Here is a 23,379-nt window from a genome sequence, read left to right as displayed (position 1 = left end):
CATATTTAAATGAAATGCTTTAATCATAGAATTTTTTAGTTAAAAGATGCTTGTACAAGATTCTTAATAGTTTTGAAGTATAGTTTCATTCTTAAATTTATCACTAATATATAATTTCAAATGAAATTTCATTTAGGACAATTTCATTCAGAAAATTATTTATTTTCCAATTTTTCTCCATTTTAGATTTTTTTTTCCAAAAAAGGAATTGTCTTCTTAATGGTTTTAGAAATTGTCTCATTTTTCCATGCATGTGTCATTTGTTTTTTTTTTAAGTTATATTATAGCCCTTGACTGATTTAAATGATTGTGTTTATATAATTCATGAAACAGTTGTATTTTGAATAGCAACCTATACAACATGGAAGATGAACCAACTTGAAATTTACATGTACTTAGAAGGTGCACTCTCTTTTGGTTGTTCTTACTCATTTCCTTTTATTCCTTAAATGAATATCCAGATTATTCAAGGTAGAGACTGGTAGAGAATCCTTAACTAGATTCTGTTTTAAAAAATTGTTTTGCTTGTCGGCTGAATTTCTTGAACATAAATGTGCTTGTACTCCACCATTGTTTATCTTTCTAAAGAATTTTAAAGTCATAGAATGCTACTGCCTTTGGTCTTTATAGATCATCTAGCTCAAAGGTTCTTAACTTTAGTAGATTCCAGCAGTTCGTAAGTGAAACTTATGGACTCTTTCTCAAAAAAGTGTTTCCTTTGGGGTTTGATTTGTTGTAATTGTTTTCCCAGTTAGTTTGTAGCCTCACATCTAATCCAACTGCCTCAATTTACATATTTAATTCCTTCAACAAACAGTATTTTACAACTCTGTTATATGCAAGACTCATAGATGGGGAAATTGTAGCACAAAGAGTTGATGACTTGTCCAGAATCAGTAAATGACCATTCCAGGACAGAAAATATAAAGGGAAAACTTGGCCTCAGAATTAAAAAGAAATTTAGCCACTGAAGGTTAAGAAACAAATAACAATATTGAAATAACCAGAAAATTTTCTTCTTTGTGGGATTTTGCATGTCAAATTCAAACATTCCTTATTATTATAAGTTCTTTTATATGTGAAAGGAAAAGACCAAATTTAAATATCCTTACTAATTTTTAATCATATTTTTGTATATATGTCCTTTAAAATATGTTCACTGGTAAGCAGTATTGTGTCATTACTCAGCATCCTTCATGTTCTAGTAGCTACTGTATAAAAATAAGTTATGACTGATTCTCTGCCCTTTTAAATACTTATCATCTACAGATGCATTTTTGTATAGCTATTATAATCTGCCAATTCTGTTTACCACTGTTGATGTTACTAAGATGCTATAATATCTTTTGTGGTTTTGAGTAGTTGATTTTTAATTTAGTCAATAATAGCATTGTGAGACAGATCAAATTAAGGTGAATACCTGTATTTTAGAAACTTTCTACTGGTCTTTTATTCTTTTTTTTTCTTTTGGAAAAGAAATAAAATGATATTTGGGGTTTTCTTTGCAGAATCTTACATGGAAACTTTGAAATGTAGAGGAGATACAACTACCAAGCAGATTACTGAAGCAATGAAGGTAAACGCCCTATGTTGCTTTTAAATGGGAAGATATGCAGCTTGGTGGTCTTTTTGAAAATTCATACCATATTTTTAGGATCTGTTTTAGCAGAAATTCTTAGTTTTTTAATTTTATTTTTCTGCATTTGTTGAAGAGGAAGAAAGAAGGGGAAAAGCATTTATATAACATTTATATGCCAGGTACTGTGCTAAGCATTTGCAAATATTATTTTATTTGACTTGAACAAAAATCCAGGGAGGTAGGGGCTATTATTATCCCTAATAATAGTAATATCTCAGGTTAAGGAACCTAAGATAGACAGCATTTGAGTGACTTGCCCACGATCGCACAGTTAGTGAGTGTCTGAGGCCAGATTTAAACTTTGATCTTCCTGATTCCAGACCCAGGCTTAGCACTCTATCCACTGTACCATCAGCTGCCTCTAACTTGGCAGCTACAGATTGGCTCCATGGTCATTAGTCATTATGGGTGCTGGTATTTGATCCAGACAATTTTGGAGGCTACATTCAAATCTGAAGCTTTGACAGAAAGCTCATAGCTTATATGGTTGAATTACTTAAAACCTCCTCCACCTCCCCTAATAAAAACCCCTGTAGTTTGCAACATGCAAAATCAATTGAAAAGTTCTTTTTGTAATGCTGTAATTAGAAATTTGATTATTTAGCATCTCTCCTAGTTGAGGATTAACTTTTGCTTCAGTTCGTGGTAGGTTCAGAAATATCTTTAATTCTTTTTAAGTCGTAATGCTATTTTAACTGATTGCCTGAAAAACTATGACTTCCTTTTTGGTTTGTATGCAGTGGATGAAATCTCTCAAATATCTTGCTAACTCATTTGATATTGTTATCAATATGGAATTTCCAATTCCATATCCTTAGCTCTGAAATTTTTTAACCTCTTGTCTCATTAAGAACAGATGCCCATCTTTCCACTTGATGCTTTTTTAAGTTAAAGAATGTGTCTTACCAGTAAACTTAAGTTCTCAAGATTGGTATTACTACTTTTGTTTTATTTTTTTGTTCTTCCATTGATTTATTCCATGATTATGTTCCTTAGGTAGAAAAAAATAAATACATGGTATATTGTATTATAGTATATGAACTGATTTTTTATAAGCTTATTTTCAGGTATATTTAAAATTCTGTAGCTTACAACTAAAATTTCTCAGCTAGTATTGATTCAATTTCTTGGTAGTTTAAAGTCTACCAGTCATGACCCCATCAAATTTTTTTTCAAGAATGGTTAAAGCCTGATATGTGTGGAATCTAGGGTATTGTGTTTTTCTTTCACTGAGAATTAACTTGAAATATTTTGTTTTTGAAGTCTTTGCCAGTGTTGATTGAGCAAGCAGATGGGTTCTCTAAAGTTCTAGCGATGCAGCCTGTTCTGCAACTTCAGAGGCTTCACCAAGAAGTTTTCTCTGGCAACCGCATGAAAGAAGCTATAAAACCTGAGAACTTTATAACACAAATAGAAACCACCCCAACAGAGACTAATGCCCAGAAAACCACTAACATAGTACCGAAAAGGAAGAGACCTAAAGACTCCCCACAGAGAAAACAGTATCCATTGCTGCAAATGAAGATTGATCTTGATTCATGAGATGCTCCTATTTGTCTTGGAAGTGGTAAAAGGGCTTTATCTGTAGCAGTGAGCCTAGCTGGGACTTTATGTAGAATGGCAAATAACTTCGTTTAAAATATAGCAGTATAATCAATCAATAAACATGTTATATATGTTATATAGTGTATATATTTCTTAATTTACCATTTCATCTGCAATAAGATGAAAAACTTGTTTCAGTTGGGGTATGATGGTCATCAGTAGGCAATGATGGTGCAAATGTTCCATATTCTCAGGTTCCATCACGTTTTTGCTGCTGTCATGGTCACTTTCTTGGAATTTCATGGTTGAGGTAAACTATTAGGCTTCCATGAATTATATCTTTTTATAAAGATGACCTAACAATAATTTACTTGTTTTAACCTATTGAAAAGGAATCCCCAGTTCTGCTCAATATATGTAATTTTGATTTTACAAATTAATGTCCATATGGGAAAATGGTATTTATAGTGTTGCTCCTATTCCACTTAGTTTGGACTTAATTGATCCATATTTTTGTGTAATGCTATTTATGTTTATTGTTATTATTGTTATTCTCATATGCTTATTCAGACAGTGTTCTTATAAATAAAAGAAGACTCTAGTGCTTTACTTTGCTCTATGTATATTTTTATATTTCATAAAACTCTTAGTCTTGAAATAGTATTTGACTGTGGACTAGTATTTTCAGATTTTTCTTTGACAGTGCATGCAATGTTATTTTTTATTTTTATTTTTTGTCTTTTGTTTTTACACAGATACAATTTTCAGTAATCATTTTCTGACGTTTTGGGAATCCTTATTCTCCTCCACAATAGCATGTAATATGATTTAGGTTATACGTGTGCTATCATGCAATATATTTCCATGTTCATTATATTGCAAAAGAAGACACATATTGCTTCTACAAGGAAAAAGTCATGAAGGAAATGAATTGGAAAATGGTATTCTTTGACCTGGATTTCTACTCCATTGGTTTGTTCTCTGGTTATGGATAACCTTTTTTATCATGAGTCTTCTTGGAGTTGCCTTGGATCCTTGTGTTGCTGATAATAATTAAGTCATTCACAGCTGATCATCATACATTATTGTTGTTACTGTGTACAGTGTTCTCCTAGTACTGCTCACTTTACTTTGTATCACTTCGTGTAAGTCTGTCCAAGTTTTTTTTTTTTTTAATGATCATTCTATTCATTTCTTATGGCACAGTAGTATTTCATTATAATTATACCCCACAACTTCTTTAGCCATTCCCCAATTGTTGAACATCATTTCAGTTTTCAATTCTTTGCCAACACTAAAAGAACTGCTATAAATATTTTTATACAGGTAGGTCCTTTTCCCTTTTATTTGATCTCTTTAGGACATAGATCTAGTAGTGGTATTGCTGGGTCAAAAGATATGCCTGGTTTTATGGCTCTTTGGGCATGTTTGTAAATTGCTTTCTCGGATGGTTGTGTCAGTTCACAGCTTCACCAGTAGTGTAATATCTTAGTTTTCCCACATCGCCTCCAATATTTATCATTTTCCATTTTTGGTCATATTAACTAGTCTGATAGATGTGAGGTAGTATATCAGAGTTGTTTTAGTTCGCATTTCTGTAATTAATAGTGATTTGGAGCATTTTTTTCATATTACTAAAGATATTTTTAATATATCTGAGAACTACCTGTTCATATCCTTTGACTGACATTTGGGCCTATCTTCATATTTTGTATTTGTATTTAGTTTCAGTTCAGTTATTTGTGTCAGGTTAATACTTTGACAAATAATTTTGAAATATTGTAGAGAAAATGAATGTGTAATCATACTGATCTATTTTTGTTGAAAAACCTTAATTTAATAAATGAATAGTCATTGATTGCCAAGAAAATGAATAATCTTTATCTTCCACAATTTCCTCAATTTAGAGTCTTGAACATTTCTATTTTATAGCTTTTAGTCATAATATTAGAAGAATCATATGACTTAACAAACATTTTCCTCTTTTGATGACTATAGGATCATTCATTTTCAGAGGATTTTGCTAACTATTAATAATCTCACACTCGTAATGTCTTAATCACAGATAACAGATTTTTACAGAATCAAACTTCTCTTGTTAAGAAAATTACAAATTATAATTATAAAATATTTATTTTAATATTTTATGTATTTTATACCATAATGTAATCTATATATTTGTAAATAGAAATGTAGTTTATATTAAAATAATGCACAAAGAATGAAGTCACACTGTCTGAAATATTTGTTAGCTTAGGAGCTGTCATATGAACATTTTAAAGTTCTTGTACATGATGAGTCTATTATCTTCATTCACTAGTTCCTCATGACACTCATCTTTTAATTTCAGACATCTATAAAAATTTGTTTTTAATCTACAGAATATACATTTCATCTCTTTAGACTCAAAGTGTGCTAACAGTTTGCTTAATATGATAAAAAAATCTTCTATTTCTCAATTAAAAACAAGATTTACGATGTAAGTACTTATAAAGGAGGTGACATTTCAACTTAACTTCCTACAGAGGTACAATGACTGGTTTTAGAGGTGCTTGAGCCCTTTAGGAAAAATCTATATATATGAACTATAAAGAACCCAAGAAGTTCTTACATCAACCTCATAGGAAACTACTGTGAGACTATAAGACAGAATTAAATTTCTGCCATGGTCATAACTAAGGGAATGAGAGATATGAAGTCTTCATTATTTGAATAGGTAGGAAGTATTTTTTAAAATAGAAATGAATCTGTTCTAGTTTAGATGTTTATTACCTGAGGGCTAAATATTAATATCTGCTTTCCAGCCCTAGAAGTTCATAAAAATTAAGAGGGACTAGTCTTAAGGAGGGAGAAAGCAGAAGCAAAAATTGGTTCTTGAACTGAATCCTGGGGATTTGTAACTAGACCAGACCTTATAGAAACTGTACCCCTAGAATGGCTAAACTCAAGTATAAATAAAAATTCCTTTGAGAGGGATAGAGGCAATTGCCAATCAAAGGCATGGCTAACAGGTAGCTGTAGTAGTTAAGAACAATAGATAAAAGTTAAAGAGGATCTGAAATTCAATAATTGTTCAGGGTGAGAACTGTTCTGATGATCAATAGGGATCACTACATTTGCATTCCTAGAATGTAAAAAAGGCAAGAAAAGTTCACTTTCTAGCAGATTATCAGAGGAATATTTCTTTAAAAAATGATAGAAAAGACTCAGTATAAAGGCAAGGACTAACAGGAGAGAAGGGAAACTAAACCAGATAGTTAAAAAAAAAAAGGTTAAGTAAAAAAATGAAAATGGTAAGGTAGAGAGAACACTCACTTGTGTAAGGGATATAAAGGTATCAAGCCAAGAGGGCAAATGAACTTCAGGAAAAATTTACAGAAGAATAAGGAGGATTCTTCAACAGTCAACAAACATTAAGTGCTTTCTATGTGCCAGGTACTCAAGAAAGGCCCTTGCCTTTAGACTTCACATTCTATTGGAGTAGGCTATGCAAGAAATGGTGCATATGAGTTGTGCATAAATTCAGTGTAAATTGAATGTAATCTCACTGAAGGTACTGGAGAAGGCTTTTTTTTGGTAGAAAGTAGCTTTGAGCTGAGTCTTGAAGGAAGCCAGAAAGCAGAGATGAGGAAAGTATTCCATAGATGGGAGTTAACTAATGAAAAGGCATGAGAGGAATATGGTAAGAAGGCTGATGTTGCAGGATCATCAGGAATGAACAATAGGCAAGTATGTGTCTTCCTAGGAAATACCCCAGCCTTCCCCCCTGAGCATCAGCCTCTGCATCACCCATTACTTGTTGGACATTTCAAACTCAAATCTGAAGTTGAATAGGTTAGAGATAGGTAGATGTCTGGGAATTATCTATAGAGATGTTAGCTAAATCCATGGCATCTTACCAAGAATGTAGCAGGAGGAGACATCCTAGAATAGACCCTTGGGAGACATCTCCATATAGGGATGATACCGGCAAAAGCAGTGTAGGAGAGATCAGATAGGTGAACCAGGCAAGTAATGTCACAAAAAGAGAGGAGAGTGTCCAGGAGAAGGGTGTTTGCCAGTTTCCAGAGCAGCAGAGAGGTCAAGAAAGATAACTAAAAAGAGGTCTAATAAGATTTGGCAATGAAGAGATCATTGTGAGGAAAAGTCATGTTGAAATGTATTATTTATTAGTAACATTTCTTTATGTGAAATCATTTTCCCCCTGACCCTCCCAGGGAAAGGCTGAAGGAACCTACTTCCAAACTAAGGTTGCCCCCAGTCCTCCAAGCTATCAAACTGGGCTGGGACTGGTTTTTGATATTCCTTGAAATTATTTTTAAAAAAGGAAAGAAAAATTAAAAGCAGGGCTGATCAGTCATGCGAACTTTGACTTATTTCAAAATAAGCTCGCCCACACTGGAGAAAGGGTATGCTGCCATCTTCCTTATTTAGGCAAAGACCGGTATCCCTTGTGATGAAGAAATGAGGGAGAAGTTGTGGTCTCTAAGTCCTCCTCCTCATTAACTATTCATTGATCAGAGTTGTCTCAGGATGTCCAAGGAAGGGACTGATTAATGAGCTCCCAAATTTTGTGTGTGTGTGTGTATGTATATATATGTATGTATATATGTGTATATATAGAGAGAGATATCTGCTTGCAGTAACTTCGATTTCTGAGATGATCATATACCAAAAATTTATTGGTAAAATGCTAATCTAGTCAATAAATTGATATTCTTACCCCCAAACCAGTCTCTCAAATATTTTTAGTTTAACAAATTTGATATCTTTGGAAAGAACAGTTTCAACTAAGTGATAAAGTTGTAAGCTAGAGTACACAAAAGGCTGAGGAATGACTTATAAGAGCATAAGTGGAGGCAGAGGATAGATGGCTTTTTCAAGGAGATGGTTGAGAAAGAAGAAATATAAAATAACATGAGAAGATGTGATCTAATAAAGCTTTTTAAGGATATGGGATACTTGGATATATTTGAAGGCAGTATGGAAGGAACCAGGTGGTAGGAAGAAGCTGAAGATTTGAGGAATACATTTGAATTTGCAATGTCCTGGAGAAGGCAGAATGGGCTCAAGTGTGCAAGAAAGACCACTTCTTTGTCAGAAACTGGATGGATGGATGGAAAATAGATGAGGGGATGTCAGTGGGGTTTTTAAAGGAAGAGAAGAAATAAGAGATCTCATACACACCAAATTACCTACATTTTCTGTTAAAGTAATTTAATAGAATATCATGTTCTTAGGTATGATTAATAGGAAGATTTCAGAGAATCATGGGAAGAATTGTATGAACTGATAAAGTGGAAAAAATAGTAACAAAAAGAATATGCCTAATACCTACAATGTTGTAAGTGAAGGTAGCACTAAATAAAGGGTAGCAGAACCAGGTCAAAATCAATATATCCAATACTGGTTACAAGATGATTGATGTTAATGTATATTGCTTTCCTTTATGTTAAGAACTTGTGGATGGAATATTACAGAGCAGAATGTTACTGATGCTATTTCTATTTACTATCTTAGATTTACTTAACTTTTCTTTAGTCAAAAAGTCAAAGGGATGGGGAGCGGGGAGAGAGGGAAATTTGTCTTAATGGTTACAAAAGTGTTCAGTACTTCACAATGAGGCAATGATAAAAAGGAGGGGCAGAATTAATCATGGACTCAAATATCTATGCACCAATTCAGGAGTTTGGGTAATAAAGTGAGCTATATACTTTAAAATGAGGATTTTAATAGATATTATTAAGATTTTAAAGGATAGCTAAGCATGGTGGCACAAGTCCTGTCATCCCAGGTACTGAGGAGGCTGAGGTTAGTCAATCTCTTGAACTCTGGAATTCTGAGCTAAAGCATAATTATGCCAATTATGATTGTTTTCATTAAGTTCAGTATCCGGATAGTGAGACCCCTGGGTGCTGGGTGTCATCAAATTTCTTAAGGAGGAGTGAACCTGCCAGGCTGGAAAGGAATCAAATTGAAACTCCTAGGTGATCAATAGAAGGGCTGTATCTATGAATAGCCTCTGCACGTCTAGTCTGGACAAGATAGAGACATCTAGTTTTGTTTTTGTTTTTGTTTTTTTAAGTATAAAGATGAGGAGGTTTTGCATGATTTCACTTGTCTAACTGATATCACATTGCTTGCCTTCTCATTGGGTAGAGGAGGAAGAAATAACTTGGAACTCAGAATGTAAAAGAATTAATGTTAAAATGTTAATTTTTGTTATATATTGATAATATGATAAAATAATAAAAATGTTAATTAAAAAATAAAATATTAAAAATAAATAAGTAAAAGTTATTTAAAAATAAAAATGTGTAGTGCTACTTATTGCTCAGCTCAAATATGGCAAGGGAAGGATATAAACTAGTTGGATTTTGAAGAATTAAATAGTTAATGAATCATAAATAATAGAAACCTTGGGAAGCAATGGCTGTATATAGGATTTATGACTTAAAAAGGAATAGGAGAGTCTCAGAGCAATTTTTAACAGGAATTGAAACACATGATAAACGAGGTTTCACCTAAGTAGGAATAACTGTATTCTAGAGTACTCAAAGAACTTATAAATATAATTATTGAATGAAACATGTAAAATCCAGTGGAATTGCACATCGGCTATCAGGTGGGATGAGAAGAGGGAAAGAACATGAATCATGGAACCATGGAAAAATATTCTAAATTCATTAAATAAAAATTTTCAATTAAAAAAGAAAAAAATAAATATAATTGTTGAGCTGCTATTCATAATCTTTAGAGAATCATTTAAGAAGAGAAGTGGGTCTGGAGATAGGACATTGTCTTAGATTTCAAGGAAGGGGGAAAAGTGCAATAATACAAATAGTTCAGGCTTCTGGTGAAGATGTAATTAATAGAGCAGTAATAAAGCCAGGAAAGTCAGATCCTCTTGAAATCCCTTCACTGATCATGAAATTTCACTCAAATCCTTCCTCATCCCACCAAGAATAATTAGGGAAGAAGCAAAAAAAAAATGGACAAAAACCAGGGAAAAAGAAAAGTGAACCATCTACCTGAAGATACGGTAAGATTATAATGACAACTGCTCCCTTGCTAGGGATGGTCTCATTTCACCACCTCTTTCACTTCAGGCTGGTGTGTGCTTCTCAGGTTTGGAGATAAGACCTGCCCATCCATGTCAGGGTGATACAGTAGAGCTGAGAAATCTGATTTCCTGACCCCATATCTGTCCTAGGTCCAGTTCCTGATCTTCCCCAACTCTCATACCAACCAAAGTGTTAGATCCCTTGGAGGACCCAGGAAGCAATCACCTACCACCATTCTAGAGGAGTCAGGCCTAATTGGAGGGAGAGAAAGCCCCTGCCCACAATCGTCTGATAATGATCGAACCTGTACCACTTTGTCTTGCCTCACCTCAATGAAATGTGTGGGATTTTCACTCCTCAGCCCTTATCCACCCAAATCAGCACATAGCCCAGGGCTGGAACTGACTAGGCTTTTCCAGTGTTTTGCCCAATCTAAGCAAGTAGCAGAAGATGGAAGAAACTCCCTCAGTCGATCTCCTTTCTAGTGATGTAAGGGCTGGGGGAAACACTTGAGTTTGAACCCTAACCTGTGATCCAACCCTACTTTCCAAAGAATTGTCAAAGGGTCATATCCTCTATTTCTGGAAAGCGCTACCTCCTTCCTTCTCTTCAGAGTCCCTCCTTCCCTCAAGATGAATTTTTTTATTTAGTTTTTTTTTATTTAATTTTTATTTTAAAACCCTTACCTTTCATCTTAGAATCAATACTGTGTATTGGCTCCAAGGCAGAAGAGTGGTAAGGGCTAGGCAATGGGGGTTAGGTAACTTGCCCAGGGTCACACAGCTGGGAAGTGTCTGAAGCCAGATTAGGACCTCCCATCTCTTGGGCTGGCTCTCAATCCACTGAGCTACCCAGCTGCCCCCCCCCCCAAGATGAATTTTAGGAGCTGTCTTCTGATTGATGCCTTTCCTAATCCCCTCAACTGCTATCACCTTCCTTTCTGAACTACTTTGCATTTAACTACTTTGTATCTTTTTATTTATTAACTTTATATTTATGATCTGTATTTTTAGAGTTACTTTTTGTCTCCCTCATTAGAATGTGACCTCACTTCATGTAGGAACTATTTCTTACTTTATGCCTACATCCCAGAGGAGTTTGTTTAATCCTGGACTCAACAGAGATCCAGTGGAATTGACTGAAGAAGAGGTGACACGGTAAGATCTACCCTTTGGTAAAATCATGTTGGATAATGGATTGGAGTGCGGAGATCCCCAGGTAAGAGACCAATTAGAAGAAAGATGAGGAGAATTAATTAGGTGATTGTGTGAGTGGAGAGAAGGGGATGGATGCAAGAAATATTTGGGGGATATAAATGAAATTTGGCAACTGGCTAAATGTGTAAGGTGAACAAAAATAGAGTTTAGGATAAGAAGTTGAAAGCCTGGGTGACTGGAAGGATAGTGATATCCCTGTCAGGAAAGGAGAAGTTTGGGGTACAAAAAATTTTAATGAGATTTACCATTTAGATCACAGTCAATTCATGATCATTCATCCTGTATTACTCATTGTTTCACCAAAAAGAGGGAGTTGGGATCCTAATCATTCATCATGCCTGCCTCTGAACCCCAAAGCCTGCCACTTGAGAAATGTCTGCCACTCCACGAGAAGGGGAGGGAGGAGGGGTGGGAAAGAATACAAATTATGAAACCATAAGAAAATATGCTAAGATAAATAAAATTAAAATTAAAAAAAGAAGAAAGAAATGTCTGCCACTGACCTGAGGTGATTTGGGGGAAAGGGGTGGGAAACGGGGAAAAGAAGAAATAGACTTATCCCAATGGCCCTGGTCTTTGTTAAGTTCTATGTATGCTAAAGGATCTATCCTCAGTTCAGAAGAGGGGAAATTGGGTGGATAACAGATTTAAAAGGATAGATGTAATTGTGTTGGCTATCAGCCCTATGACTAGTTATTTTAGTGAAGGTGGGATGTGACCCATGTCCAAGTCCTTGATTAGCTGATCACATACTCCTTGAGATGATGCAGAAGGGAGCTTCAGCTTCCCACCCCCCATCCCCACTGGAAGGGTCAAGGTTTCAACTTTGGAGACTGGTTTTCTAATAAGGCTGAGTGACTTGTTAAGGATCTCACAGCTAGTAGCTGTCGGGGTAATTGGTGCTCAGTCCAGCATTCTGACATGATATCACATTCTTTTTCAATCTTCTATACTCCTCAATTGCTTGTTCTTACTTATTTTTCTGTATACATCTTGTAGAAATATAAGTTTGTCAGTGAATCTCCTGGTATCCATATTGATCTCTTTAGGTAGTTCTGCCTTTTTATTTTATTTTTTTTAATTTTGGAGTTTTTTGTTTGTTTTTATTTCAAATGTTAATAAACCCTAATAAAATAAAACAAGCATTTACAAATACAAAGTAAAGGAAAATTATACATTAGTGAACTCACAATTTTCTTATATGTATAGCTTATTTTTCTTCATATCCACATAATAATCTCCATCCACAGCTCTGCCTTCTATCAAATAGAGTTGAATTATTTCCTTTTCAGAATTATATTCATATCATAAGCATTTTTTTCCTGAGAGCATATTAACCTTCCTGTCTTAACTTTACCCTATAGAATTTTAGACTACAGGGTCTTAACTCTCTTTTCTTTGAACTCTTAAAATCCACCCTCCTAGAATCTAGAAAATGAGTCATTGTATACCTGGCATTCCTCTCCTTATCAGTCTCAAACTTTGAGAGAAGATGGTCATTTCCTCCCAAAGTTCCTGACATTTGTACTTTGGCAAACAAATTTCTTATTACTGGTCTACGTTGGTTCCAGAATAACAATTTCCTTCTAACATGTGTCAACTACCTGCCTGGGGAAGATACCAGTACTCTTATCTATTCACATAAATTCAATTTATCTCCATTTCACCAGAATTCATCTCTTCTTTCCATGACAAGTAGCCTCTCTTATAACATCTATAAATCCTGATATTAATTCTATGGGATGAAGAAAGATGTTTGCTATTCAGAAGGTCCAGTTTCTCAATGGGAAGAGTCTCAAACTCATTATATAGTAGCAAGGGGCCAGTAGCCTATCTTCTCTTCCTTTTCCATATCAACTTCATCTTCCAACCTCCTGATTCTCTATTGCCACTTCAGATTTTTTTAATGGTCCCCTTAAAATATTTCTTCCTGTCTTTCAAGGGATGCTTTTTTCTTTCTGATAAACTATATATACATATATGTATATAAACATCAATGGGAGCAGCTGGGTGGCTAAGTGGTTTGAGAGTCAGGCTCATAAATGGGAGGTTCTAGGTTCAAATCTGGTCTCAGCTTTCCAGCTGTCACTTAACCCCCATTGCCTAGCCCTTTTTGCTCTTCTGCCTTGGGACCAATACACAGAAGTGATTTTAAGATGGAAGGTAAGTGGTTAAAAAAGAAAAAGAAAGAAAACATCAAGATTTTTCATCTTTCCTCTTCTGGAGCCCAACCTATTTTTCAGGTCCACATCGTTGTTATAAATGTTTAACAGTAATTATGACAAGATTTGCTCAGACACTTTGTGTGAGGGCATATCACTAAAAATTCTGAGAGTTTTGTTTCTTCCTAACTTTAGAAGAGACACAGCTATCATGGGAGAACTAGAACGTAAAGTTTTCCACTCTAGCTATAATATTTAACTCTCTCTTTGTCTCTCTGTCTCTCTCTGCCTCTCTGTCTCTGTCTGTCTGTCTGTCTGTCTATTTCTGAGAGATATGCAGAGTGAGAAGTAGCAGCAGATGGAGGGTATTTTTCAAGCAACCAGTTCTAATACTTTTAAGAGCTAGAACTCTTATTTTTCTGGCTTATTACTCAACTTATTCAAAGAATCCAGCAGAAATTTATTAAATTATCACTAACTCATAAAGGCAGCTGACAAAATGGTGAATGTATACCATCTTTTGTTCTCTCTTGTTTTATTTCATTTCCAAATACAATAGGTGACACAATTCATTTAGGTATATATCTCTGCTATTTTAAATTTTGCTTACTGATTATTTGTATTTTTAATAATACCCTTTTAGTTAAAGATAAGATAATTTAGTTCCATCCTGACTTGTTCATGTTTTTGCTATAGATTGTGTAATGGGAGTAAGGGTGAAAGAACCTGTGGATAAATTCAGCTGATTGTGAAATCTCCTTTCTAGTCTGATAATCAAATGAATTGCCTTGGAGCTCATAGAATTATGAATTTTATTAATCACTTGTTTTTTAAACTTTTTAACTGTAGAGAAAAAGAGGCAACTTGGATATTTGCTCTCAATTAAAACTCTCACAAGCTAATATCTCCAAGCAGACATGTCATTTGATACTAGGAATGTTTGGGTCTTCTCCATCCCAAAAGATGAGAGAGGAAAGGAGGAATAAAGATGGAAACTTAAAGAAAAAGTTATACTCTATGGATTGAGACAGGTGTCATATGGGAGAATCAATCCTGGTTAGAAGTGCCCTTCCTCCAAACTCTCCTCCACAGAGATGTCTGCTGGGCATAACGTGGCAGTGACAAAAACACAAACATGGCACAATTTTGCAGGAGGATTTTTTTTTCATTTGCTAAGATCCTTAATTCCCAATTATACTTGCCACTCAGCCTTATGGGTAATTTCCTAGAAAACGTTCCTATTCATTGCTAGAGATGGTGGTGTTATTGGTATCAGATTGATCAGTGCAGAATTTTTTAATGTGAATTTTTCCCTAACTCAGACATGCGACTCATGTCTGAACCATTAGCAGATGCCTGCCAGCACTTTCCAGTAATAGCTGTCCTCGGCTGGGTTTTTTTTTTTTTTAAATAAGGTTTTCTGTAGAATTCTGACTTGAACTTCTTACCTCTTTCTCTCCTCTCCTCTCACTGACTTGCCTCTCCATTGTTGCAGTGCTCTTTCCTTTTGTGAGATGGGAATCTTACCCATCACCCAAAGGGAAACAATGAATCCCAAGGGTGTTACCTATACCATCAGACACCAAGTAGGGGAAAGAATTAAGGAGAGAACACAGAATGTGTTTGACCAGTCTTGTATTATTACTATATACTGAGAGCAGGAACTGTTTTTTTTTTAATTTGGAGATGTGAAAGTAAGTTGGGCGAGCCAAGACATTGCCTCTGAATGTCATCTTTAGCAGCATTCCTCTTGCAAACCTAAATCAGAGTGGATTTCTAGATTTCCTTCCTGTTTGACACAAGTTCTCATTAACTTGCTTTTGTTACAGATTTAGTTTCCAAAGCATCGATTCCTGCAAAGTGATTAAAGATCATTTCAAAAGTTCTTCTGTCTCGTTCTTGTAAATGTTTTGTTTCAAAACTGAAATCTGTAATCCTAGTTAGAAACGTGTTAGATGAAAGACTGGCTCTTGTTTGTGCTCAGAAGAAAACCATTCACAAACTAGCATCATCAATCTTCTCTACAAGAGGATTCCAGAAATGAGAAAGCAGTGCTGAAGGTCTCAAGAAAGTGCACTGGTGGAATTATATTTGGAAATCTAGATATTGGGACCTTGGCGCCATAATCTATTTATAATTATTATATAATAGCATTTCTGTGTGCCCATTTTCATGTGGAAACTACATCATAGGGCAGTGGATAGAGTGCTGGCCTTAGAATCAGGAAGGGCCAAGAGAAATTTAATAGCTGTGTTAATCCTGGGCAAGTCATTCAACTTCTGCCTGCCTCACTTTCCCCATCTGTGAAATATGAATAATAATAGCACCTACCTTAAAGGGTTGTTGTGAAGATCAAAGAAAATAATATTTGTAGGGGGCAACTAGGTGACTCAGTGGATTGAGAGCCAGGTCTAGAGATAGTAGTAGGTCCTGGGTTCAAGTCTAGTCTCAGACACTTCCTAGCTGTGTGACCCTGGGCAAGTCACAACCCCCATTACCTAGCCATTACTGCTCTTCTACCTTAGAACTGATACACAGTATTGAGTCTAAGATATGGGTATAATATTCATAAAACTCTTAGCACAGTGCCTATAGCACTTGGTAGGCACTTCATAAATACTTGTTTTCTTCCTTCCAAATTGTGTAATGATTCAGGGTTAATCAAATACCCAGATAGAGGAAAAAGCTTTTAGAATTGGATTGGGTTAACTTAGAAACAAGAGAAATGAAGCAGGGATAGTCAAGAAGAGAGACTGTAGGCTGGTCTACAGGCAGACTAAAAGATAGCTCAAATTGTTGCAGAAAACTTTTCCAGACTGAGAGGAATACAATGTTCTTTGAATCTTATTTTGAAAAAGTAGACCTTTTGTCTTTTGCTCAAGTAGGAGGACAAGCAGGGGAAAGCTACTGGCCTCCCAAAGTCCCAACAGCTCCTGGTTTTAAGATACAGTAAAGGATCCAGAGCATCTTGTAGAGCCTGATGAACTGTGGGGTCTTCAAGATGATTGGCCAGTACAACAGGCTTTTCCCAAGCTGGGAAGCCCATCCCTGGCCACCCTTCCCAACTCTGATTCTCACCTGTATCTGATCATCCCTTCTTGCCCTTGTCCTCACTATGTGTCTGTCCTTGGCCCTCTTTTCTCATGTCTTTAATCAGACTCTTGTTTGACAATTATATCCATGCCAAGGGTTTCCCTTATAAATATGAGTGGACTGTGATTCTGCAAAGTCTGCAAAATATCTTCATCTTCACACTAGTCCTATGAGGTAGGTAGTATTATTTCCATTTTCCAAATGGAAGAGACTGAAGCCCATGACTGTACAACTAGTGAGAATCAGAGTCAGTAAAGGGTGGCTAGATAGCAGCAGGGTGGATAGTGCACCAGACCTGGAGTTGGGAGAACCTGGATTCAAATCTGGCCTTGGATACTTCCTAGGATTGTGATTCTGGGCAGGTCACAACCCCCATTGCCCTTAACCAATTCACCAGATGGGCTGCTAGGTAGTACCATGGACAGAGGCCAGCCAGAAAGGTAGGAAGTCCCGAGTTCGAATGTGACCTCAGATACTTGCTATCTGTGTGACTGAACAAGACCCTTAATCCTGTTTACCTCAGTTTCCTCATATGTAAAACGAACTAGAAAAGAAATGACAAACCACTTGCTAAAAAAATCCCAAATGGGGTCACAAAGAGTCTGAAATGATTGCACAAAAGCAAAGATATTTCATAAAATACCTTAGTAAGACTAGTAACAGTAAAACATTTCTCTCATACAACTGAGCTATGCTGTCTCAACAAATACACAAGCCTAATATTAGTGGGGGAAGTAGAGACATATATCCATGTCTGGACAAAGTAATCTCTGCCCTTCCAACCTGGATAAGTTAGCAAAAAACCAGAGACAAAAAGAAGAAGTCTAGGGAGGAGGGGGAAACCATCCCCTTTGCTGGAGGGAGGGAGTGCTTCTCAGATCTGTTTGTGTGGAGAATTTTTTTTCTTTCAAGGCTTATTCAGAAGAGGCCCACTCTAGCAAGTTCTCTGGAACCCAGAGTGAGGTCATACTCAGCTAGCCGATCCCTTAGGTCTAATTCCATTTTTTGTCATGTTTCTTTCTCCCCGGGACTTGGATATCCTCCACAGACCAGGGCTAGTAAATCAGTGTGACTTCCAGTCTAATTTCTAGTCTAATTTCCAGTATGACATATGACATCTAGCCACTTCTAAGGAGAGGCTGGCCTTCCAGCAAACTGACAGACTTTGGTGTTGGAGATTCCCACTTTTTTCACTTGGAAAACTCTATTACTCTTGAAATAGATATATATTTGGGGGTGATCTAATATACAATCAATATACACCCTCAAGTATCTATTATACTCTCTCATGCAAATAAATGAGAGTGAGGAAAACAAAATATCCCAAGAAGAAAAATTTAAAAATCTTATCTTCATTGGCCTAGCCACATTCCTCTTTATTATGACTATATGTCCAGGGAAGACTATTTAGGCTTTGAGCCCAGCCTGCCATCTTAAAAGCCTCCTTCCTACCTGGTTTCCTTGTCTTAAGTCTCAAATCCCTCTAGTAGAGCCATCATTCGCAGAACTTTGAAAATATTATGCCAGGGGCAGCAAGGTGACTCAGTGGACTGAGAAAGATGGAAGGTCCCAGATTCAGATCTGGCCTTAGACACGTCCCAGCTGTGTGACCCTGGGAAAGTCACTTAACCCCCATTGCCTAACCCTTACCACTTTTCTGCCCTGGAGCCAATCCACAATATTTATTCTAAGACAGATGGTAAGGTTAAAAATATATATATGTGTGTGTGTGTGTGTGTGTGTGTGTGTGTGTGTGTGTGTGTATATATATATATATATATATATATATACATATAATGCCAAAAGGGGCAACTAGGTGGTACAGTAGATAGAAAGCCAAGACCAGAGACAGAAGGTCCTGAGTTCAAATCTGACCTCAGACACTTCCTAGCTGTGTGACCCTGGCCAAGTCACTTAACCTCAATTGCTGAGCCCTTACTGCTCTTCTGCTTTGGAACCAATACTTAGTATTAATTCTAAGACAGAAGATAAGGTTCATTTTTTAAAAGCTAATTAAAGGGAATATTAGTTACTCTGCATGCTACCAGGAAGAAAGCTGGCAGCAAGACTGATTTCTTTATACTAGTTGTGACTGCCAAAAGACTCTAGGAATGTTCACCAGAGCCCAGCAATGAAACCACAAGTACATTATTCAACCTTTGTGGTGCCAGAGTGGTAAAGCAGCTGTTATCTGGGTTTGGCTTGGGAAGACAAATTTCAAGGACTCTTGGCTCCCATCAATGAGTATCAGTGGAATAATTTTGTGTCAAATTGATAACCATTCCTGGAACATTCATCAAAACTCCTTGTTCTCCAAGCCAGGGCATTTTGTGTCTTGACTGGAGGCCCTAGTGTCATGCTACCATGTGTAGACCACCAACTGCTTGGATAAGATGAAATAGACCCTTTAATTAGTGAGAATCTGGAATGGAAAAATGGTAAACCCAATGATGATGATGATGATGGTGGTAACTGATATTTATATAACCTGTTGATCTCTTACTTAATTATTTAATTTAATAAGTCAAAGTAGTAAAAGACTTTTCTTCCCTTTTCAACAAATAAACAAACATTTAAGTATATTCTATGTGCAAATTCAATTGTTAATTTTCTTCATGGGAAGATTAGCCTGGTGTGATTAAGATATTTTGGGGGAAAGATTTAGAGCTACCATGTGACCTGGGATCTATGACCTTAATCTTCCTTAGATGAGACTCAGTTTCCTCATCTGTGAATTAGGTGATAGAACCAGTTTCCCTCTGAGGTCACATCCAGTTCTAAGCCTTTGGTCTTATGGTTTCAGGGACAATAGTGTTCCTGGTTAAAAGTACAGATATTCTACAGGTGTAATTAGTCTGTCGTGGCTTACTCTACCAGAGCGGAGCAGGCAATGTCTCTCCTTTAGGGTTTTTAGGATTCCCTGAGGGATTTGGAGGGTTTCTTCTCTGCCGCTATTGACTCAGTCCCCTAGGTTCTCTTCAGTCAGTCAGTCAGCAATGACATATTAAGCCCCTACTATGTATCAAGCATGGTACTGAATTCTGGAGATACAGCGAAAGGTAAAAGATGATCCCTGCCCTTGAAGAGTACAAAATTAAAGGGGGAGCCAACATTCAAACATACAGGTACAAATAAGCTATGCACAGGATAAATAGGAAATAAGAGAAGGAAGGCATTAGAATTAACAGTGAATGGGAATGAAGGTGAGACTTCAGCTAGGGCTTTATCCCACATTGTTGGGTGCCAGGGACTAGGAACCCCAGTTCCATTTAAATACATCAGTTTTTTAAAAGGAATATTTTGAAGAACAAACTTTCAAAGGGAATGAGACCTCCATGAGTGGAGAAGTGAGCCCCAACCATGTAGTGAAGATACATGTATGCATTGAGGAGCTGTTACTTGCCTGTAACAGGGTGGAGGTGAATTTTCATTGAGTGGCTTGAAGGAAAAGAGAATAGATATCTCTAGCCTCTTCTTCCTCAACCATTCTCCCAGAAACTTTTAGTCTTTCCAGGAGGGGAAGCAAGAAACTGGGGCCCCTGGCCACCAGTCACCTCCAAGAGGCAAGGATTATCTCTAACTGTTTCCTTAAATATTATTAGTCTAAGGAATATGCTGAATATTTCAATCTACCTTCTGATCTTATTATCAGGGACAAGGGAGTTCCCAAACTCTACCTCCAAAGTTTTGCCCCTTTCCCTTTCCTTTAATATCAATTCCTCTCTGAACACACACAACAAAACACAAAAAAGAAATCCATTTATCCAAATCACAGCAAAATAGGAATCAGAAAAAGCATACTTAGAAGAATATGTACCAGACAATACAAACTGAAGGAGCTCTTCCATTGAGAGGGGGATAACACAGCTCAGCTAAGAGAGAGAGAGAGTCCTAGATCTCACCCAAGGGGAAACTCTAACAGTGTCTAGTGTATCAAGATGGGGACAGGATGGGACAATGATGGAGACTTCCATTTCTTCCCTTATTTTCTCAGAGTCTTTTCCTTCAGGAACCTGAAAAAGGGTTGGCTTCTCTCTTAAAGATGGAATCCAGAGTCACAGCCACACAGTTTAAAGTTTGAGAAGTCTCAAAGAAGACTGGCAAAGGTTAGCTCTCTCACTTTTGTCAATTTGCTGCCTCTTGTACAAGGTAGGACATTCATCTTCACCAGTGAGGAAGGAATGTCCTAGCAGGGGACTTTGAGACAGGTGTTACACCAACATTTTACCCAATATCTCTCTTATGTCACTGTGGTCTCTGGGAAGAGTAGAAAAATGAGCTCAGTCCCTACACAGCATTGGTCCAACCAGCTTTATGTACAAAGGACACTGCTAAGTACTGGAGCTAAAAACCAATCTCAATCTTCAAGGAACTCATGTTCTAATGGGGAAAATGACATGTGAATGGCTAGATATATACAAAAGTATATATGGCAGCTAGGTGTCTCAGAGGATGAAAAACCAGGTCTAGAAATACAGCTCTAGAAGGACCTGGGTTCAAATATGTACTCACAGATTTTCTAGCTGTGGGTCCCTGGACAAGTCACTTAACCCTACTTGATTAGCCCTTCTACCCATGGAACCAATATTTTGTAATAGATTCTAAGACAGAAGGTAAGAGATTTTTTCTTTTTGTTTCTGTTTAGAAGGTAAGAGTTTTTTTAAAAAAAAGAGTACCACATACACACAGTAACTGGGTCTTCTGAATCATCAGTTCTTCTTATTCCACAGCTGCTCACAGTTCTAACCCCTGAGTCTCTCTTAGCCATATACTGACTCCCTGTTTGGTTATTTGGACAAATTGTACATGTCCTTCTAAGAATTGGGCCCATTTTGTATAGCCAGGCTCCAATTATATTACTGCTCCAGAGAGGATATACTTTTTTTTTAATTTCATTTTTCCCTACATTATTTTTTTTAAGAATATTTTTCCAAGTATATACTTTTCAGGGCAGCTTTAACCTGCTGGTGGTCAACAGTGGCTTTAGCATTAACAGGGGCAAACCACCCATGGCAGTTTTCTGAGTTGTTTGAATTTAGGTAAATTGGGGAAGGCAAAGGAGGACATTTTGTGACCCTCAGGTTGACCTTATGCTTAAGCAGAAAACAATTGTTTTCTTCCCAGCTTTTCACAACTAGTTCTAATGACCTTTGAGATATATTCTTGACAGAATTTGGCTGGCTCTGGGGAATCCAGATGAGGTAAGTTGACTCATTTCATTCCCTTCCCCTAAATGATTTCTGTACAGGATAGAGTCTGCCCTTCAGGCTGCCCACATGAAGTGATCCAAAGGCTTTGGAGATGAACTGAGCTGATCATAGGCATAAAATGGCTCCTGGATGCCTCTGAAATGCTGTTAAAACTCATCCCTTTGACCTTCAAAGTCCTCTATCTAGCTCCAGTTCCTGCATCTTAACCATCCTCATATTTTTGCTCTCTCTGCCCATCTCAGAATCTAGACTCAGCCCTGACTTTGAAAGACCTCCATGTACCTCCTGGCTGAGCCATTTACAAGTTGATTAGGCTGTTCCAGACTAACCTTCAGTGATTCTTGTCATCTTATTGTATGGTGGGTTAGATGGGAGCATGGCCTGGGGAGATGGGCACACACACTTGTACCCTGGTCCCTTACAAGAAAGTGCGCATAGCCAAAGGTCCCTCTTGGGTCCCTCCTCACAGAGCCAATGTACATGCCCAGTTGAGTGGGAAACACTCCAATCTTATCTATAATATCAATTACTTCTCATCTATGATATTCTAATACTACTTCTAATCTATGATAATTCTAATCTATGATAACAATTACATAACCTTTTTAATGAAAATTCAAATTGAAGTCAATAAAAGTGGTACAAATGTAGGAAATTTATACCAACTGAGAATGGATACAGCAGCAGCTATCATTATTTTATGTGGTATGTGCAGAAGAAGTCACATTTCAGTTGGTGCCTATGAGATTCCCAGCTTTAGGTAGTTATAGACATATGCCACAGATTTGTTGTATCAATTTGCTATATATAAACTTGAAATTTATAAGCTCAAAGTCCAATGATTTTTGTGTGGAAGTTAAGTAATATTTATCACATTTCTCAGTATCATTCTTTTTTGGTAAGTAGGCTCCCAAAACACTACAACTTAAATCAAAGTGAAATAACTTAAAAATGATTATAGTTAATCATTGGAGAGTTTCAATAATTAAATTAATGTTGCTACAAAATGATAAACTCAGAATTATATCTGAATAATATTAGCTAAGAAAAATATCTGCATAGATTATTTCATAGGAAAGGGGCATGAAATTTTTTTGAATAAAAAGAAAGCTTGGAAACCACTGTGCTAGGGTAAAAGAATATTTTTTTAAACTTCTGGGGAACTAGCTACTTGCAAGAAATTGTTTTGGCTTGTTTGGGAAGCTTTGTTAGAACAGTAGGAGTTTCCTGTCATTGCTGGCAGACCATTCAGCTTGTTGCAATTTCTTTTGGCCATGAGCCAACTTCAGGAACTTTTATTTTTACAAATTTTCAGATCTGACAAATGGTGGCTTCTCTGGAAGCAAAGACTTTACCCGAATTACTCCTCATGTCTATAAACTCAAAGGGTTTAAAGAACTAGACAAAGTTAAAGATATCACTGGCTGCTGTCATTAGCCGTGGAGACCT

At 36.5% G+C, this 23,379-nt stretch overlaps 1 protein-coding gene across 1 annotated transcript in view; it reads left to right on the top strand.

The window, feature by feature from the left end:
• Positions 1-5,054, top strand: part of NSL1 (NSL1 component of MIS12 kinetochore complex) — a 29,165-nt gene extending 24,111 nt beyond the window's left edge. Inside the window, exons 5-6 of the mRNA XM_003340138.4 lie at positions 1,509-1,576; positions 2,903-5,054. Of these exons, the coding sequence (XP_003340186.1) occupies positions 1,509-1,576; positions 2,903-3,181 (347 nt within the window). The 3' untranslated portion in view covers positions 3,182-5,054. The remainder of the gene's footprint in view (positions 1-1,508; positions 1,577-2,902) is intronic.
• The last annotated feature ends 18,325 nt before the right edge of the window (positions 5,055-23,379 follow it).

The sequence above is a fragment of the Monodelphis domestica genome, chromosome 2 (genome assembly GCF_027887165.1).
Source record: "Monodelphis domestica isolate mMonDom1 chromosome 2, mMonDom1.pri, whole genome shotgun sequence".
NCBI classification, from domain to species: domain Eukaryota; kingdom Metazoa; phylum Chordata; class Mammalia; order Didelphimorphia; family Didelphidae; genus Monodelphis; species Monodelphis domestica.
Note: the sequence above shows the minus strand (reverse complement) of the source record. Positions and strands in the feature narration are given on the sequence as shown.